The 19,237-nt window shown below is 41.9% G+C and overlaps 1 protein-coding gene across 6 annotated transcripts in view; it reads left to right on the top strand.

Annotated features, from left to right (window-relative positions):
• ROBO3 (roundabout guidance receptor 3) overlaps positions 1-19,237 on the top strand; it is a 311,028-nt gene that overhangs the window by 122,989 nt on the left and 168,802 nt on the right. For all 6 annotated transcript variants that reach the window (XM_087875620.1, XM_087875619.1, XM_087875621.1 and 3 more), the window contains exon 2: positions 8,829-9,155. In XM_087875620.1, coding sequence (XP_087731746.1) covers positions 8,829-9,155 — 327 coding nt within the window. The remainder of the gene's footprint in view (positions 1-8,828; positions 9,156-19,237) is intronic.

The raw sequence follows: 19,237 nt of genomic DNA, 5'->3' as shown, positions 1-19,237 counted from the left end.
GCATCTTAAAAGGGGGAGAGAGTCAGCCAGCCAAAATGTATTTAAAAAGCATCTGGAGGAGTGAAGAAAGGATGCCTGGGAGCGGGTGAGAAAATAATGAAATCCAAGCATTAGACTTGGATATTGCTGGTATGTGCACCATCTGCATTTGTGGAGAAGAGCTGAGTCAAGAGTATTCATAGTTGTTCTTCATTGATCGTGTAATTTAGCTACATGCAAAAATTCAATACAGGTAGTGAATTATGACCACAACTGAGCCCAAAATTTCTGTGGCTAAGTGAAACAGTCATTAAGTGAATTTTACCCCATTTTTTTTTGTGTTTTTCATGAGCCTTGGTGGTGCAGTGGTTAGAGTGCAGTACTGCAGGCTACTTCTGCCGACTGCCGGCTGCCTGCAATTTGGCAGTTCAAATCTTACCAGGCTCAAGTTTGATTCAGCTTTCCGTCCTTCTGAGGTGGGTAAAATTAGGACCCAGATTGTTGAGGGAAATAGGTTGACTCTGTAAACCCCTTAGAGAGGGCTGTAAAGCACTGTAAAGCGGTATATAAGTCTAAGTGCTATTGCTATGGCTATTTTACAATCTATCTTGAGTGAATCACTGCAGTGGTTAAGTTAGTAACCCGACTGTTAAGCAAATCTGATTTCCTCATTGAGTTTCCTTGTCAGAAAGTTGCAACATGACCTGGGACAGAGCAGCCATCATAAATATGAGTCAAACATCTGAATTTTGATCACTTGACTTATGGTGATGCTGCAACGGTCATAAGTGTGAAAAGTGATCATTAGTTACTTTTTTCAGTGTTGTTGTAACTTCAAACAGTCACTAAATAAAGTGCTGTAAGGATAGCTTCCACAAAATTTCCACCCATCCTAATCAGAGGTGGTATTCAGCCGGTTCGGTTCTACCCAGTCGGTAGTAATGATTCTGCACAGTTTGGAGAACTGGCAAATTGCGCCACTGGTTGGCCCCGCCCCGCCCTGCCCCCCCCCTACCTATATAGCTTGCCTTTGCCACACGGCCCAGCTAATCTCCACGCCTTGCCTCTGCGCCTCACCCACTCTGCTCACCAAAGGTAAGCATGCCACCCACTTGCTCTTTGCCTCGGGTCGGGGCCCGGGGATGCGCCATTCCCTGACTCCGGCCTTGCCCTGAAGCCTCCACCTGCTCGCCATTTGCCTTGGCTGGGTCGGGGAATGCATCATTCCCCCGTTCCATCCTTGCCCTGGGCCTCTGCCTGCATGCCGCTGCCCCCCTCTGGCTTCAAACTACGCCCCCCCAGGACAAAGCAATTTATTCAGCCTGCAGCCTGCCGCGCTAGGCCGAAGGCTGCGGGGGGTGGGATCAGCGTGGACGCAGAAGGGCCAAAGTGGTTTAGGAATGGACCGGACAGTTCTTCTTACCTGTAAGAAGTCCCATCTGGAAAATGATACAGTGGAGATCTTGCAGCTGCTTCTTCCATCCCTTGCCAAGCCTCAGTCGCTCACAGAGATGCTCCATGTGCTCTCCACCAGGTCGGCAGCTGCTTCTTTCCACTATTGCTCTTGTGCAATTTAGAAGCTTTCCTCTAAGTCCCATCCGGAAAGCGCTGCGGCTGAGAGAAACAGCATTCAACATGGCAGCTGCTTCTCTGTGCTGCAGCACATTCCAGATGGAACTTAGAGGAAAGCGTTGGCTCACAGCTGCTAAATTGCACAAGACGCTCTCCCAGCAGTGTGGAGAGAAGCAGCCGCTGCCCCGGAGAGCAAAGATGGAGGGTAGCAGGCTCCGAAAGGCTGCTTGGTTGAGCCGCACCACATGGTGGAAGCCGTGCGTGTGCGCATGCACGGAAGCCGTGCACGTGTGTGTACGTGCGCTCACATTTTCGGTGAACCGATGGTGAAATTATTTGAAACCCACCACTGCTCATAACAAGCAGCCACCAAAGACCATCCTGGAACTATGGAAGACAAATCAGGAGCTACAGGGTAACTGGACACAATCACACAACTGTCTTCCCCCTGGTCCAGAGCAATCTTGGCCTGTATGGAAATCACTAAACAGACTGTATCCTGGGTAGGGAGGTCAAAGGTCAATCTAAGAAAATGGGGCTTCCCTATAAAAGATACTCTATGTCAGAGGTCTTCAAACTGGGCAACTTTAAGACTTGTGGACCACAACTCCCAGAATTCCCAGAGTTGAAGTCCACAAGTCTTAAAGCTGCCAAGTTTGAAGATCTCTGCTCTATGTGAATGTGGAGAAGAGCAATCCATCTCATGATGTCCTTCAACATGCATGGAGGAAGACCTCATGCTGATGAGAGAAAATGCCATCGAAGTGGCCTGCCAGTGGGCAAGTGTCACCTAGTATTAAACCTATTTATTTTATATACTTTTTACATGTACTATATATCTCTATGACTTATTTTATACTTATTTTTCCTGCTCAGTGTTGAACATTATATGTCTATAATTTGAAAATGGTTCTGACACAAATAAAGAAGTGAAAAAAGTTACTGAGATGTTCTCCTTTAGGGGGAAAAAATTGAGCAAATTTCCATCAAATCGAAGGGGAATGGTTTTGAAAATGTAGAAGAAACTTAGCTCACCACTAACATGAACCCAGAGGCTTTGTTCCCATTTCTCCCTGGGCCTCTCCGAGAAGGACAGAGTCTGCTATTTCAGCAGCTTCACAGTGAAGAAAAAAAAAAAAGAGTCTTGAGTAAATATTTAGTCTTGTCCCCAAAGCTAATATCACAAAAGCAAAGGCTGCACTTAGGAGAGGTTGCTGCCCAACCCCCAAGCTTTGCAGCTGGAGACTCGTGGCTAACATCTGCCCTTGAGAAGGAGTAGCAACAGGCAACGTATGCTCCTGCCAGCTGGGATTCTTCTCTCTGATGGCTCTTCAGAATGCAATGCCTGGCCATGAAATCTGGCCTCCAGACCAAAGAAGCTGGCTTCGTTTCTTAACATGGGAGATAGTTGAATCCATTAACATCAGGGTCTCATTTTCCCCCATATTCAGTTTATTCTAATCACTATAGCCTGTATATCCTAACACATGCATTTTCATACCAAAGTTTGCCTTACATAAATATTTTTCCAAACATTTTTCCTTCATCTAATGGGGTTTTATGCTGTTTTACACCATGAGTACATTGTTGGAGGGTTTTTATTTTTGTTTTTGTTTTTTTTGCATTTTCCACTTCCAGTTTATATACATATTTTTAGATTGCTGGAGGTGCTTCAGAAGGATAACTGGACATTGTATGTTGATTGAGGAAGTGAGATCTTGATCATAGGATCAAAATGCAAACGGAGCAAAATTCTCCAGATGCAACTGCAGTTATTTTCATGAGTTTTTTGCCCAAGAGATTTTTGTGTATAGCAAAGTTGATTTTCTTCATGATTGTCTTTAGCTAACTTGACTGATAGTTGGGGCATTCAGCTACTTTTGAAGTTGGGGAGAAGCAGGGACAAGACTGGCTACATATCAATCTCAATTCTGTATCTCTATCGCCTATCTATCTATCTATCTATCTATCTATCATCTCTCTTTATCATTCTCTCTCTCTTGTCTATCATCTACTTATCTATCTATCCATCCATCCATCCATCCATCCATCCATCCATCCATCCATCCATCCATATAACTAAGCCTCATATAACTAAACTATTAGAATCAATATTTTTTCCATTTTTGTGCACAGGGCAGGGTTTAAAGCTTATAACAATAGTTTTGTCTCTTAAATAATCCGTGAACCAAAAAGGAGGTCTGGAAGTATTGTCCACTTCCTCAGTGTGAACATGTCCCTGATCATACCTTCTGTGTGCGCACACATGCATCTCATCATCATCATCTTCTTCTTCTCTGTCTCTGGCTGTCTGGCTGTCTGTCTCTCTCGCCTACCATCTATCTATCTATCTATCTATCTATCTATCTATCTATCTATCTATCTATCTATCTATCTATCATCTATCTATCTATCTATCTATCTATCTATCTATCTATCTATCTATCTATCTATCTATCTATCTATCTATCATCTATTACAAGGAGTTTTCTCAGTACTGTTTTGAGTTGACAACAATTTAAAATTTTTCTCCTGGCTTTGAGGTTGCAGGAAATGTTTATATAGCAGTTCATACCTACATAGGAATATAATGCAAACAAGTGAACCAGAGAATTGAAAATGTCATATACTGTAGTTATAACTTTCTAAAACATCAATAATTAGTTATGAATAATTACATCTCTTCTGTGTCCTGTTAAATCACAATTGAACTTAAGCTAAAAATGAATACCGTAGCCAAAACCAGTGGCAACAAAATATAAATCAAATGAAATTGTGCACTGTAATAAATTCAGCTCATTTTATTAAAATCTATTCTGATTTAAGCACCTCATAACATTAAAATATAGATTCTGTGCATAACTCCCCACCCGAAATTTCAAATATGGTATCAGCCCGTGTTTTACATTATAATTTAAGAGTGGTTCCCAGGTTAAGCTGAAATCTTTGTCAGACTTGTTTCTCAGATAGGAAATTATTCTATATACTGAAGCATATTCCCATAGCTTAGTTAGCCATTCATCCATTGAAGTTATACATTTTAAGGCTCATATAACTAAGCAATTAGAATCAATATTTTTTTCCATTTCCGTGCACAGGGCAGTGTTTAAAGCTTATAGCAATAGTTTTGTCTCTTAAATAATCCGTGAACCAAAAAGGAGGTCTGGAAGTATTGTCCCCTTCCTCAGGGTGAACATGTCCCTGATCATACCTTCTGTGTGCGCACACATGCACACCCACACATACCACTAAAAACATCCGCCTATGACCAGAACAAATATTCAGAATTCTTTTCTGGGAAAGCAAGCAACAATTAAAAGGTTCTGTCCTAACTGGAGGATCTTGAAATGTGTGAGATCACTGCTGTGATAGGTGAATTAATCAATAATCTCTGCTTATCAGAGTTTAGGGTTTCAAGGCTATTGATCACTGCAGCCTGCAGATAGCACTTCTCCCTGGTGTCTCAAATGATGGCCTCTTTTTTATGTGTGTTTGTATATGTTCCAGCCTCAGCTGGGATTCTGGCTTTTAAGCTTCGTCTGGGGTCAAGGGGTTTCTTTTCCTTTGGCACAAATTAGGCATTGTATTTTGGATTCATGGCAAATTGAAACATGTGCTCCTTCCCAGATCATTTATAGGAATAAAGATTCTCAGAGTTTGGCCTGTTGCCTTACTGGTGGCATGTTTGGGAACTCTGGCACGATTTTATTTTGTTGATGGAGTGATTCATATGGTTTCTCTGGCAGATGTACAAAATCTAGATCTGTTCCAGTCGGGCTTCAGGCCTGGGTACAGCACGGAAACGGCATTGGTCGCGTTGGTTGATGATCTCTGGAGGGCTCGGGACAGGGGTTGTTCCTCTGTCCTGGTCCTGTTAGACCTCTCAGTGGCTTTTGATACCATCGACCATGGTATCATGCTGCACCGGCTGGAAGGGTTGGGGGTGGGAGGCACCGTTTTACGGTGGTTCTCCTCCTTTCTCTCTGACCGGTCGCAGTCTGTGTTGACAGGGGGGCAGAGATCGACCCCGAGGCCCCTTATATGTGGGGTGCCGCAGGGATCGGTTCTCTCGCCCCTTCTGTTCAACATTTATGTAAAGCCGCTGGGCGAGATCATCCGTGGTTTCGGGGTGAAGTACCATCTGTACGCTGATGACACCCAGCTGTACATCTCCACCCCGGACCACCCCAACGATGCCCTTGAAGTGATGTCCCAGTGCCTGGAGGCCGTGCGGATCTGGATGGGGAGAAACGGGCTCAGGCTCAACCCATCCAAGACCGAGTGGCTGTGGTTTCCGACGTCCCGATATAGTCAGCTGGCGCCATCGCTGGCTATTGGGGGCGAATCATTGGCCCCCACGGAAAGGGCTCGTAACTTGGGCGTCCTCCTGGACTCACGGCTGTCTTTAGAAGAGCACTTGACGGCCGTGACCGGGAGGATTTTTCATCAGGTTCGCCTGATTCGCCAGTTGCGTCCCTTTCTAGATCGGGACTCGTTACGCACAGTGACTCATGCCCTCGTCACCTCTCGTCTGGACTATTGTAATGCTCTCTGCATGGGGCTCTCCTTGAGGTGCACCCGGAGGCTCCAACTGGCACAGAGTGCGGCCGCGCGGGTGGTTATGGGAGCAACATGGAGCTCCCATGTAACACCTCTCCTGCGCGAGCTGCACTGGCTCCCGGTGGTCTTCCGGGTGCGCTTCAAGGTTCTGGTTACCACCTTTAAAGCGCTCCATGGCTTGGGACCTGGTTACTTACGGGACCACCTACTACCATCAACAGCCTCCCACCGACCAGTACGCTCCCACAGAGAGGGGCTCCTCCAGGTGCCGTCGGCCAAACAATGTCGGCTGTCGGCCCCTAGGGGGAGAGCCTTCTCTGTGGGGGCACCGACGATCTGGAATGAGCTCCCCCCAGAGATACGGAGGATTCCGGATCTGCGCACCTTCCGCCGCGAGTTGAAGACGCTTTTGTTTCATCAAGCTGGCCTCGCCTAAATCTTCTCCCTTTTAAGTGTAAATTCTAAATTTTTAATGGATTTTAAAATATGGGTATTTTAAATTGGGTATTAATTCAGCCAAATTTATTTAATTCATTTTATTCGATTTTAAATTTTGTATATTTATGTGTTTTATTTCATGGCTGTGCACCGCCCTGAGTCCTTCGGGAGTAGGGCGGTATAGAAATTCAATAAATAATAAATAATAATAAATAATAATAATAAAATTAAAAAAAACCCAAATATGATCAACAAATTAAGGCATACCAGCCATAAAATCCTAACTTTAAAACAGATTTTTGAGGTGGCTTCTCTTTGCCTTCTCTGTATGACATAGAGTGGAATTGTTCTAGCATATTAAAGAAATGATGTGGTGAGGAGATGGGTATTTTGTTGTGAAGTTAGATAAATAAATTGATTTGATGTAAATTAGTCTATACTGTTTAGTCTATATCCCTTTAGTCAGGAAGGAAGGAAAAGTGGTGATTTTCCTGTGTGGTGAAAAGTGTGGTAGGCATCCAGTTTGCATCTGATTGATAAAGGGAAGCAAAATATCAGTGATTTTTCCCAAACATAACCTAAGTAAGCTGAGCCCAAAGTTCTCTCTCCTTTTGCTAAGACATTAACATTTCATCTACCAATCGATAGATTGGATAATTAATTTTCGAATTAATTTTTTTTAAATTAAGGAAATGATTTAATGAATGATGTGGGGAAGAGATGCTGCCTAGGAAATAATCAGAGAAGAAAGGCAGGAGTGAGTGGCTTAATGATCAGAGACAGAAATTTAGGAAAGACTTGTCCTAATGGATGAAGCAGTTAAAAGTGGTGACGGACATTTGTACCTTCAGACTTGCAAAATTCTGTTAATGGAATTGAAGAGCAGGGAGAATTGGGAGAGGTGGAATTAAATATGTCATCAGTTTAGAGTTGTTGCGTTCCCATAAGCACTCCAAGTCCAACTCCTCCTGAACCCCGTTAACTCTTATGTGGTACCAACTTATTATTGAACTTTAGTTGACCACATTCTTGTGTGTAGGCTTGAATAAATATTCTATGCTGCATCTTATCTGATGGTCCCAATTTTTTGTACTTGATAGTAATCTTACAATAAAGTACAATTAGCTCATCAAGTCATGTTTCGTGTCTGGTTTACCCTGGAGGGCTGACACGTGCAAAATTTGGGGGGTGTTGTTTATGTTAAAGCCTCTTCTGACTTTGTGCCTGCTGTGAAGCACCATTTTTCATCTAGAAATATGCTTTTGTTTTCTTCTGAAAGAGAGGTCTCAATTCCCATTGATTAACTAAAGCAGTGAGTTGGCAAGATGTCTTTAATAAAGCCATAATCTTTGTGAAAGGCCTTTCTGATCTTTATCTCTCTGATTGCTTCTTGCCCTGGGTCTTTAGATATTTGAAGGAGGATGTCATGTTTACCCCCAATCTTCTCCAGGCTGAAAATATTCCAACGGCAACATACTTTACAGGACTTTCCCCCCACACATTCTACAAGTTGACCATCATCATTGCTTTTTATACAACCATATCCTATCTTGTTCCTAGGTGTGTAAATATATATCTGTTTGAAGGCCATCGTGTTTATCCTTCCCATGTTTCATTCCATTGCTTTAGGGCTGATTTTCCATTTTCCCAAGATGTTTTGGGATATTATAAAGTAATAATTTCCCTACTTGTGCTTAAAGCCATAATAGTTGATAAAGGAATTCTCTAACCTGAAAGAAGTGAAAGATGGAATTTGTCTTGATGTGGGGGGTGGGGTGAGAAAATGCACCTCTCTGGCAATTAAACCATGGTTTATCATAGAATCTAAAGCAGACCACAATCCCTCAATTGTCCCAAAGGTGCTTTTTCAAAAGGCAACTGGACTTTCTATGTTTCTCTCTCTCTCTCTCTTTTTTTAATTTGATTTATATGCCGCCCTTCTCCAGAGACTCAGGGCAGCTTACAGTGCGTTAAGCAATAGCCTTCATACTTTTGTATATGTACTCTTGAAGATGTTTCACTTGTCATCCAAGAAGCATCTTCAGTTCTGACTCATCCAAGATGATTATTGGATGAGAAGCACAACATCTTCAAGAGAAAAAACACCAAAAGTCCTGTTGCCTTTTCAAAAAGCAATTTTGGGACAACCATGACCTGGAAGACTGAGAATCTCCATAAATCCCTCAATTGGTTCCCTGATAACTTGCCCTTCCTTGTTTTGGGGCCTTCCTGATCTTCTCCTGAGTTAATACTTTCTTTTTCTACTTCTTGAACCTCAGCTTCTCGTCCTCGCCTTGAAGATTCATCTCCACGGATAATAGAGCATCCGTCTGACCTCATTGTATCTAAGGGGGAACCAGCAACACTCAACTGCAAAGCCGAAGGACGGCCCACACCCATCATTGAGTGGTACAAAGATGGTGAGCGAGTGGAAACAGACAAGGAAGATCCCCGGTCTCATCGCATGCTGCTGCCCAGTGGCTCCCTCTTCTTCCTGCGCATCGTGCATGGACGGAGGAGTAAACCGGATGAAGGCGTTTATGTTTGTGTCGCTAGAAACTATCTGGGTGAGGCTGTCAGCAGGAATGCCTCCCTGGAGGTAGCCAGTAAGTAGATTTTTTTTTTTGTCTGAACATGATGACCTGGATATATTGGATATCCTGCTTTGTTAGTTTGACATGAGTGAGGAGTTATGGGTTGGTAAAGAGTTACCTTGAACTTGGGTTACACATTGCGTGCACCAGACCTGGATTTTGAGATGAATAATCTTGTGGCAGTCTTCAGATGTATTTAGCAGGCTGCCTAATTGTAGCTTTGCAATTTCCCATTTCATTAGAAAGAAGCTATGTTATATATCTGGATGTTACAATAAAGCATTTTGGGAACTGGATGGTGTATTTTTTTACATTAAGATGAAGAGTTTTAGGCTTTGAAAAATATATTTGTCGAAATTTACTCGTCTGCCCAAATACAAGAGAATCTATAAAATGTTGCACGTAGCCTCAACCAGCAGGAGAATTGCTCTTCAAATTTTTTGGCAGTTGCTCAATATTCTTCTCTAGGAAACTTCATTCTCTTCTCTCCTTTCCTTTTCTGTTTTCTCCCAGAAGTGTCATTCAACATTCCAGAGCTGCTTAATCTTCACTGAACCATTCAGCTCTTTTGGGGAGTTAGATATAGATACAAATAAAAAAAATTGGAAGTATCTTTCTAGCTATCTAATTTGCAAACCTTGAAGCTGAGCTTGGCAGTATCTTTTTGTGTTTCAATGCCACATGAACCCATCTTGTGGATGTTAAATATTTATTTCTGGTTTGACATGGAATTGGCTGTAGAGGGTTTGATCGGGTTTACTGTTGTTGTAGTTTCAGCAATAATATAGCTTTAGGAATTCACCGACTACTCTAGACTTTTTAAACAATAGTACAGCCCAACAGTAGACCCAAGATTAAATCATGAAAATCTAATTAATGTCAGGGTTCCAAGTAACATCCCCAATGAAAGAAGACTCTGAGGCTTGGAGTTCCTCAAAGTTCCATTTTATTAGAGATGTCATATTGGCACATCTGGGAAAACCCGAATCTAAAAGCTTCCAGGTTTTTCACACCAAAAAGAAAATCAAAGTCCCTGCCCAGCACCCACATGTCCATCACATGGTCCAATCATCCACCATCCAAACTTAAGACACCTCCCAGTCACCCGACTCCAGGTGCCAAGGCACTGTGTCTTTGACTCTTTGAGAAAGGAATGTTATTATGACTATATATCACCCATGCTCCATACAATCCTCCCTTCCAATTTCCCACAGTAGTACATGTGGCAGGCCTGAAGGCCCAATGCAAAAGATGGCTTCCAGGCCCAACAATTATAGTATTGTATGGTTACTGTTTTGTTTGCAGTACAACAGCATCCTTCTCTGTCATGGACATCCTTTAGATGTCTTGACTTTAGCTTTCAGATTTTACAGTCATTGCTGAAAATTTGGAAGTGGAAATCTATGAATCCAGCAAGTACCAAGGCTGGGAAGAATGATCGACAGTATTGAAAAGTTCAATCTTGGTACCTACTTTTCTTTTCTTTGAATTATATATACTTCAAAATTGCTTGACCCTTTCTGTCTGCTTAGCACATGAATTTATGTACTATCTTTTATGGCTGACTGTGAACCATATAGTCTCCTTCACAAATATGTATCTTCTAGATGCATTTGGGATTACAGATCTTGATATTCCCATGTTGCCTGTAATAACAACTTAGCTGGAAGATTCCAAGATACTGTTTTCAGTTCCTGGAGATCATGGCATGCTGTTGCTTTTCAGTAGAAGTTTGAGCTTCTGACCATCTTGGTTGCATGAGTTTGGTATAAGGAATAAAGGAAAAAAGTTAGCTTAGTCTCATGAATGAAGGCAAATATATGTGTCCCTGGATAATGTTGAAGAATCTTAACTGGGTTGATCACCAGGACCAGAGGTTTAGTCTTTCAAGCTGTTGGACTCCAGCACGAGTCCAAAAGCTTGTTATCTTAGTTTAACTAAGATCACAGTTTTCTGTCTGCCATGAAGCAATTTTTACATATCTTCCAGTTTTATTTCTTTTATGTTAGCAGGTTAGATGAAGGTTTGATGGCCTGTGAGATCAGATGTTCTCGTACTGATGGGTGCTTACTGGCTTTGTTCTTAGTGACAGTTTTAGAGTGTCTTCCTACATTTCATTGATATTGTGTTTTGCCTTGTTTTTAATGTGTTGTTAGATGTCCAGGGATGCATCTACGAGATGAACAGTCACATAAGTCAATTTAATTCATGAATTAATGTTGCTTGAGCATCTTCTATGTCATATTTTACTTTGATCTCTACTTTGATGAGTTACTGAGATTCAGTCCCAGCGCCTTTCCTTCCTTGTTGAAACTGAACTGATCTGAAAAAAAGGAATAGAAAGCTCAGAATAATAGAACAGAATAATAGAGTTGAGAGGGGCCTTGGAGATCTTCTAATCCAAACTCCTGCTCAGGCAGGAAACCATGTACTATTTCAGGCAAATTATTGTCCAATCTCTTCTTAAAAACTTCCAGTGTTGGGATATTCACAACTTTTGGAGGCAAGTTGTTCCACTGATTAATTGTTCTAACTGTCAGGAAATTTCTCCTTAATTCTAGGTTGCTTCTCTCCTTGCTTAGTTTCCATCTGTTGCTTCTTGTTCAGGTGCTTTGGAGAATAGGTTGATGCCCCCTCTTCTTTGTGACAGCCCCTCAAATATCGGAACACTGCTGTCATGTTGCCCCTAGTCCTTCTTTTCATTAAACTAGACATACCCAATTCCTGCAACCGTTCATTATATGTAGCTCAAGACAATTCCTTGGAGATTGCAGTGTGCCGTAAAGAAGCATGGGTTTTCTTTTCTAAAAAAGGAGCTTTACCCCAAGATGGAGCAACCTGTGGCTCAGATACATTCTCCTTTTCCATGGCTTGTGCCCCCCCACCCCATCCTCAAGATAATGTCTCTGAAATTGAGTAGCAAAGAGCCGCATCCTACCAGCATGATTTTCTGTCATTTTTAGCAGAAAGAGATAAAATGCATTAACTCTAAAAAGAAATGAGGATAAAGGGCTGCAAATTTCACCAGCCCCCTCTGGAGATAATACCATGATGCTATCATGATTATGCTAGCTCTCAGCTACTCCAAAAATTGATTCTTTTGTGGCGGGGGCAACCAGTACAGCCCCTGGCTACAAAAACTTCATTTTGCAGTCCTTCTTACTGCTGTGTGTATATGTAAGGAAGAACATATCCAGACCGGGAGGACTAGCTCCCTATCTTTTTCAAAATAGTTTTCTTTTCACTTATGTGCTGGAGATGTGAGAATGACAGGTTTTCTGTTCCGCTGCTCATCTCTCGTTTGTTCTCTTCTCTTGCTCCAGTTTCCTTCAAATGCCGCCTCCCCTACAGGCTGCACCATTCTGCATTGATTGAAAGTAAAAAGGCCCAAACTAGGAAGAAAAGAGAACTAATCTCATTTTGGGGGGGATTGGGAGCTGTTTGCTTAGCAATATGAGATAAGCAAGAAGTCAAATGAGAGACAAAAAGGAAACTAGATATGAATTCAGTCCATTTTGCACTGCTTCTTTCCTTCTTCACTGACCACCCTGACCTGGGTGGATTTGGGATGACAGGAAACCAGTTTGACTGTTTTCCTGTCATGATGCCCATTCTTGGTTGCCTTGAGGTTGGATCAGAGGTGGGTTTCAGCAGGTTCTGACCAGTTCTGGAGAACCGGTAGCAGAAATTTTGAATAGTTCGGAGAACCGGTAGTAAAAATTCTGACTGGCCCCGCCCCCATCTGCCTCCCAAGTCCCAGCTGATCGGGAGAAAATGGAGATTTTGCAGTAACCTTCCTCTGGAGTGGGGTGGGAATGGAGATTTTACAGTATCCTTCCCCTGCCACGCCCACCAAGCCACACCCACAGAACCGATAGTAAAAAATTTTGAAACCCACCACTGGGTTGGATCTACTAAGATATTTCTTTCCAGTGAAGACTTTATAATTTTGCTTGTACTTCTTCAGATGTTTTGAACTACTGCTCCCAGAATTCCTTTGCGTTTGCAATTTGCATGGTCTGAAGGTGTCAAACATCTGGAAGGGGCATCCAATTTTATATCTTAGATGTAAGCCTTTTTTCCCCAAGTAAATTCACTAAAGATTATATTTTACAAACTAAAAGAAAAATAAAAAAGGTCCAAAGGGGAAAAACAGGAAAGGCGTAAAGAATAGAATAGGAAAAAAACACATACAGTTAACTATCAACTTATAACCATTTGCTTAATGATCAGAGTTATGATGGTGCTGAAAAAAAGTGGCTTATGATCAATCATCACACTTACAACCATTGCAGCAACCCCACAATCATAGGGTTACAACTCCAGCCAATGTCTGGCAGTCTTTTCATGAGATACAAGTGTCTGGAGCACTTGAGGGTGATTTCTGTTCCTCTCCCTTGTCCATAGAGATTTTGTTCTTTGTCCATAGAGGTTTTGCCAGCTCTTTGTTCTTTGACATATTTGTTGGCTATGCTTTTAATAGAGCCATTTTCAATCTGCCATTCTTCTCTGGAAACATATCTTAGATATAAGGAGGCAGCCTATATAATTTGGCTAAAGGAGCTTCTTGCTGAAGGTTTTTGGAATGCTTCAGAAGGCTTGGAGGCAGAAGAACAGAAGTAGGAAGGAAGCAATATTAGCATGCTTGTGTTATATGGACAGGACCCAGATTCAGTCCCTGGCATCTCCTTGAAGAGACCTATGTCATATGCATATCGTAAAACATCATTGAAAAACTGTTGCTTATCTTTAGTGTTAAAAAAAAACCTTATAGCATTCAGCCAGATGCCTCTAGAAAAAAGGCATGCAAGACCTCAGGACTGTAGACTGTCCTACTGATGATATTGAGAAACAGGCAGACTCTCGAAGTACTATGTAAAAGTACCACTGGTACCCTGCTGCCCATAGCTTCTATGCTGCCAACTCCTGGCATACAGCCATCATGGTTAATAGCTTCCATCATTTGCCCCATTCTGTTTTGAACCTCATTAAGTTGCCAGCCAATTCTACACTTGGCAATTCACTATGTAGACAAACCCTTCCTCTTGTCTGTCCCTTTTAGTTTTCCTGGGTGGCACCCCTCTGTGCAGATTGTAATTTTATGTAAAAGTTGGAGAATATGTAATTTAATCTTGGAAATGTTTTAGGACAAAAACGCAATGAGAATCAGAATTGTCAACAATGTGGGGGGGGGAAAGATCCATGGGGTGGTGTAGTGGTTGGAATTTAGTATTGCAGGCTAACTGACTGCTCACTGCCAGGAGTTCGATCCGGACCAGTTCAAGGTTGGCTCAGCCTTCCATCATTCTGAGGTCGATAAAATGAGGACCCAGTTTATTGGGGGCAATATGCTGATTCTGTAAACTGCTTATAGAGAGGGCTGCAAAGCACTGTGCAGAGAGGTATATAAGTCTATGTGCCATTGCTATTGTGTGCTTTAATCAGTGTGCTTTAATCCTGTAGCATTGGTTCTGTTTACGAAAAATGGTCCAGTAGGCATCTTGTATGACATGCCCAGTTCTATGCCAGCAAGTCAAGGTTCTTCTTTTTATTCTGGACATTTTCTAACAAACTAAGCCAAGAACAAATCCTCAATTCATAGAGGTCCATTCAGTTCTTCTGATAAACTCTTTCTGGCAACCTGTTCAACTGCATTCCTGGCCAGCTCTTTCAACCTGTGTGGGTGCCTTAGGGATGGGGGTAAAATCCATTTTGGTTATTTATCTACCCTGACCTCAGAGCCCATCTCCTGCAAGGCTGTCCAAGGTGCTCTCAGTCCATTGTCTTGCTAATGGTTTTATCAAACCATTGACAAAGATCAACAAACAAACCTTGTGAAAAGCCTTCAGGTCTGCGGAAAGTGACACAAGAAAAATGATGGCCTTCCTTTAAGACAAGGCCAAATGCTAGAAGCGAGGGAAATGAGATGCTAGCTCTGCTAAGCACTTGGAATCACTAATATTTACAGGCATTTCCTCAGCTGAACTTCATATAATGCTATCAAATGTGTGTGTGTTTGTGGTTGTGGTTGTGTTTCTGTGCTAGAAGAATCTTAGGCTGCTTTGCGGCTATCATTGGGGTTGACAGGAGGTTATGGCCAAAATAAAGCTATCAAAATTAAATTGTTTTCTGATGAGTAAAGTGTCAGCACTTCAACCTGCATTTACTCTAGTGCTGACATAAGAAGGAGAAGCGAAGGCGTCTGGAAAGGGACGTTTGACTTTTCACTTACTTATTTTCTCTGGAGATAATATCCCCTAGGAGATGGGATGGGGGGGGAATTCCTTTGAGCTGGAGTAGATTAGGGGTAGAATGATTTGGAAGATGGCCAATGAGTGCGGGGGAGTGGGGAACGGAAAGGGAGGGTTTGGGGGCTGGACGTCAGTGTTGGCTTCGTTTGGAGTCGGGTTAGAATGTCGTGCTTAATAAATAGGAGTTTTTGTTCAAAGACTTTGTTTGAAATGCAATTTATTTGAGACGACCTCGAAACTTGACATAAAGTAAACTTAAAATAGATGGGCAGGTTTTCCAAGGGCGGGGCCTCCTTTGTAGAATTTTCTAACATTGCAACTGTGAAAAGCCATCAGAGAATCTCTAAATAAATGTTCTTATTCACAGTGGACATCCATTTGTCTGAAATAGTATTGAGTTTTCTGCTCGGGCAGGCAGTTGGACTGGAGGATCTCTGGAGTCCCCTCCAACTCTGTCATTCTGTTTTTCTTTCTATGATGACATATACCATCCCATCAACCCCAAGGAAAGTCTGGTATGCCATGGGCAGGGGGTTGGGCTAGATGTCTCCAAAGTCCCTTCCAACTCTATTATTCTATGCTTTATATTCTAAAAGGTCAACTTGCTTCACATTGAATGAAACAGTCCTTTAGATTGGCAGATAATGGGTGCAGAGAGCTAAGAGAAGACAAGGCAAGAAGTCCTTGGCTAGATTTGCATGTTGGACTTAGGTCAAATGTTCATGAATTTTGCAAAGCCTCAGTTTTGCAAATCTAGGTGTGGTTTATTCCATAATTGTGCTTAATCAAACCATGCTTTAACATGGGGTTTCTGGTAGTAGCTGTGGTTGTACATTGAAAGTTATCTGTACAGCTGTTTTACACCTTAAGTGATCTTTCTTTCTTATTCTACACTATATAATCAAGGAAGTAAGTTACTTAGAGAAAGTAAAGAAAGTGAAACTGAGTGGCTGTTATTCTGAGTGACAGTCCTGCTTCTTAAAACACTAACTGTTGATTGCCTTTTTTCTCACATTTGAAAATGTCTGTTTTCTCTTTATGTAATTGTCCCTGTCCCACAGATTTTCCCACCATCTGGACAAGTTGCCTAGTCATAAAATGGCTGTCACAATAGGTAGAGCAAATCACAAAACATAATAAATGTCATCTCAGCCTCCATTCAGCAGCACTGTTCATTCTTTTTTTAAAAAAATCTAAAGGTTTCCCCTGTCCAGTCGTGTCCGACTCTAGGGGGCGATGCTCATCTCTCTTTGCTAGCCAAGGGAACCAGCATTGTCCAAAGATGCTTCTGTGGTCATGTGGCCATCATGACTGTACACCAAGGTCCACAGAATGTTGTTACCATCCCATCAAAGTGGTACCTATTTCTTCACTCATATTTGCATGCTTTCAAACTGCTAGGTTGGCAGGAGCTGGGCAGGATGGGAGCTAACCCCATCATGTGGTGCTTGGGTCTCAAACTGCCAACCTTTCCATTGACAAGCCCAGTGTCTTTCTTAACCAATAGGACACTGCACCCCTCCATTGATTCTTAGCATACTCCAAAAACATTTCACCATTCCTCTGGACCAGGGGTGTCAAACTGGATTTTTTTTGAGGGCCAGATCAGCATTGTAGTTCTCCTCCATGGGCTGGGTGGGGGAGAGGGGGGAAACAGGATGGATGTCTCCTGCAGCACCCTGCCAGCCAAAATGGGGAATCGGGGGCTGTGCGAGCCACCCCGCGGCCCATTTTGGTTGGCAGAGTGCTGTAGGAAGCTGAAAACGGGGCATGGGGGGACTCATGTGGCACCCCGCGCCCTGTTTTGGCTGCCAGAGGCACCACTGGCCAGGCCTTTGCTATTTCCAGGCTGGCCCCACGGGCCAGATTTAAGCACCCCGTGGGCCGGATCCAGCTCACGGACCTTGAGTTTGATACCCCTGCTCTGGACCATGATGATATGTAAGGTGACCAACTTTTTTACAATGAGAAGGAGGACACAAATAAATTGAAGAAAAAAATATCATAAATAAAAGAAACATTTTATTCATTGCAACAATAATACAGAATACACTATAATATGATAAATGCATAATAAAAAACATTTGTAACAATAACATTTTATATTGTAATTATGCTTAAATGCCTATTAATTATTATTTAAATGAGTACTTTTCCATTGAATGAATATTTTTTGTCAATGTATCATCTTCTAACAATATATTGGAAATATCTGAACAAGAAATATTCTTCATATTGAATTTTAGGGCAAGTGGTGCAGCTAGAGTATCAACATTCAATCTCAATTTCTCACTTTTCCAAAAATCATTAGCAATTGAAAAAACACTTTCAACTGCTGCATTAGTTCCAGGGCAGCACAACATAAATTGAACAAGAATAAATAAATTTTCACGTGGAATATGTTCATTTTTGAAATGGCTGAATATTTCCACCATCTTTTATCAATTTCAACATGTTTATTTTCCCATTGTATTAATTTTTAAGAATTTAAAAATACATTCAGACTTCTAATTTCATCAAAGAGACAATTCTGAAACAATAACATAAGCGAATAAACTTGTAATAAAAATACATATTTGAAAATTATTAAATAGATAATGAATTAATAAAATGTGAATTATTGTGCTCACCTGTGTATGATTGAATATTCACTGAGAAAGAAGTGAGTCTAATGCGTGCATGTGTGCAGTATCGTGTTTCGGTAAGAAGTAAACAGAGCCACTTGCGCACGGCGCACTCTCTCAAAACAACGCGTCTCATAATCGCATCTCGTGTACTGTACCAAGCCTTGATGAATCGTCATGTCAAATACAAATACGTCACATGCAACGGATTGGATCGGCATCGATCGAATATGGAGATTTATAGATTAGTCTTCAAATATCGAAAAGGAGGATACTTTTCGAGAGAGGACAGAACTTACACAAGGACTGTCCTCCCTAAAGGAGGATGAATGGTCATCTTATCACATGACCATTCTGAAGGTGGTCAGAGTAAATTATGGAAGATTTCCTGTTTCACCTCTACCTGAATGATTAGATTAGCATGCTCTGGAAGTTTTGATCCAAAACTTTGAAATTTTGGAGGAATGATCTGTTCCTGGCCTTGAACAATCTGCTCATCCCTATTTATACCCCTAACAGGCCAGTGATCATATCCAAATAGCATTTTCGATGCTTTCTCTAATAGACTTTCCAGGATGGAAAAATGGCTTTGAGCAAAAGGCCTGCATAATTCAAAATAGCTCTTTCCTCGCTATGCTTGGCAGTGTCCATTGATTGAAAACCCTAATCTGATCTGTTATGGTGTAGAATGCAAAGCTTTAAGATCCACTGCCACGAAAGCCACATTGGAAATCTATGGAAATTGGGTTGCTTATCCCTCTTGATACATAACTATTTGCATAAAGTTTCCTTAGCTGTGCATTAACTTTGCAAATGCTCCACCAGCTTAGACTATTACATCTTAGCAGCAGGGTGGTAGCTGCACAGAAAAATGGCCTCACTCTTTAGCATATTTCAAGGGGATGCTGAGCAATTCAAGAGCTCATTTTGCACCCTGAGGGGCACAGCCAGCCTGCTTGCTGATCTGTTATATGTGCATGAATGTCTATAGCAGGGACGTCCAACTTTGGCAATCTTAAGACTTGTGGACTTCAACTCCCAGAATTCCCCAGCCAGCATGGTCTATAGAATTCTATAGAATTCTGGCAGAAAATTTCGAGGCCACTGAGCTGATTCAACTCTCAGATGGCAGCTCTGTAGATATGTGGCAAAAAGTACAAGGGCTTGTTTTCCAGCTTCCTCGCATCTGGGAGTTTTTCTGGTTCACCTGGCAGGACTT

The sequence above is a fragment of the Pantherophis guttatus genome, chromosome 9 (assembly GCF_059756535.1).
Source record: "Pantherophis guttatus breed Tessera chromosome 9, ASM5975653v1, whole genome shotgun sequence".
NCBI lineage: Eukaryota > Metazoa > Chordata > Lepidosauria > Squamata > Colubridae > Pantherophis > Pantherophis guttatus.
Note: the sequence above shows the minus strand (reverse complement) of the source record. Positions and strands in the feature narration are given on the sequence as shown.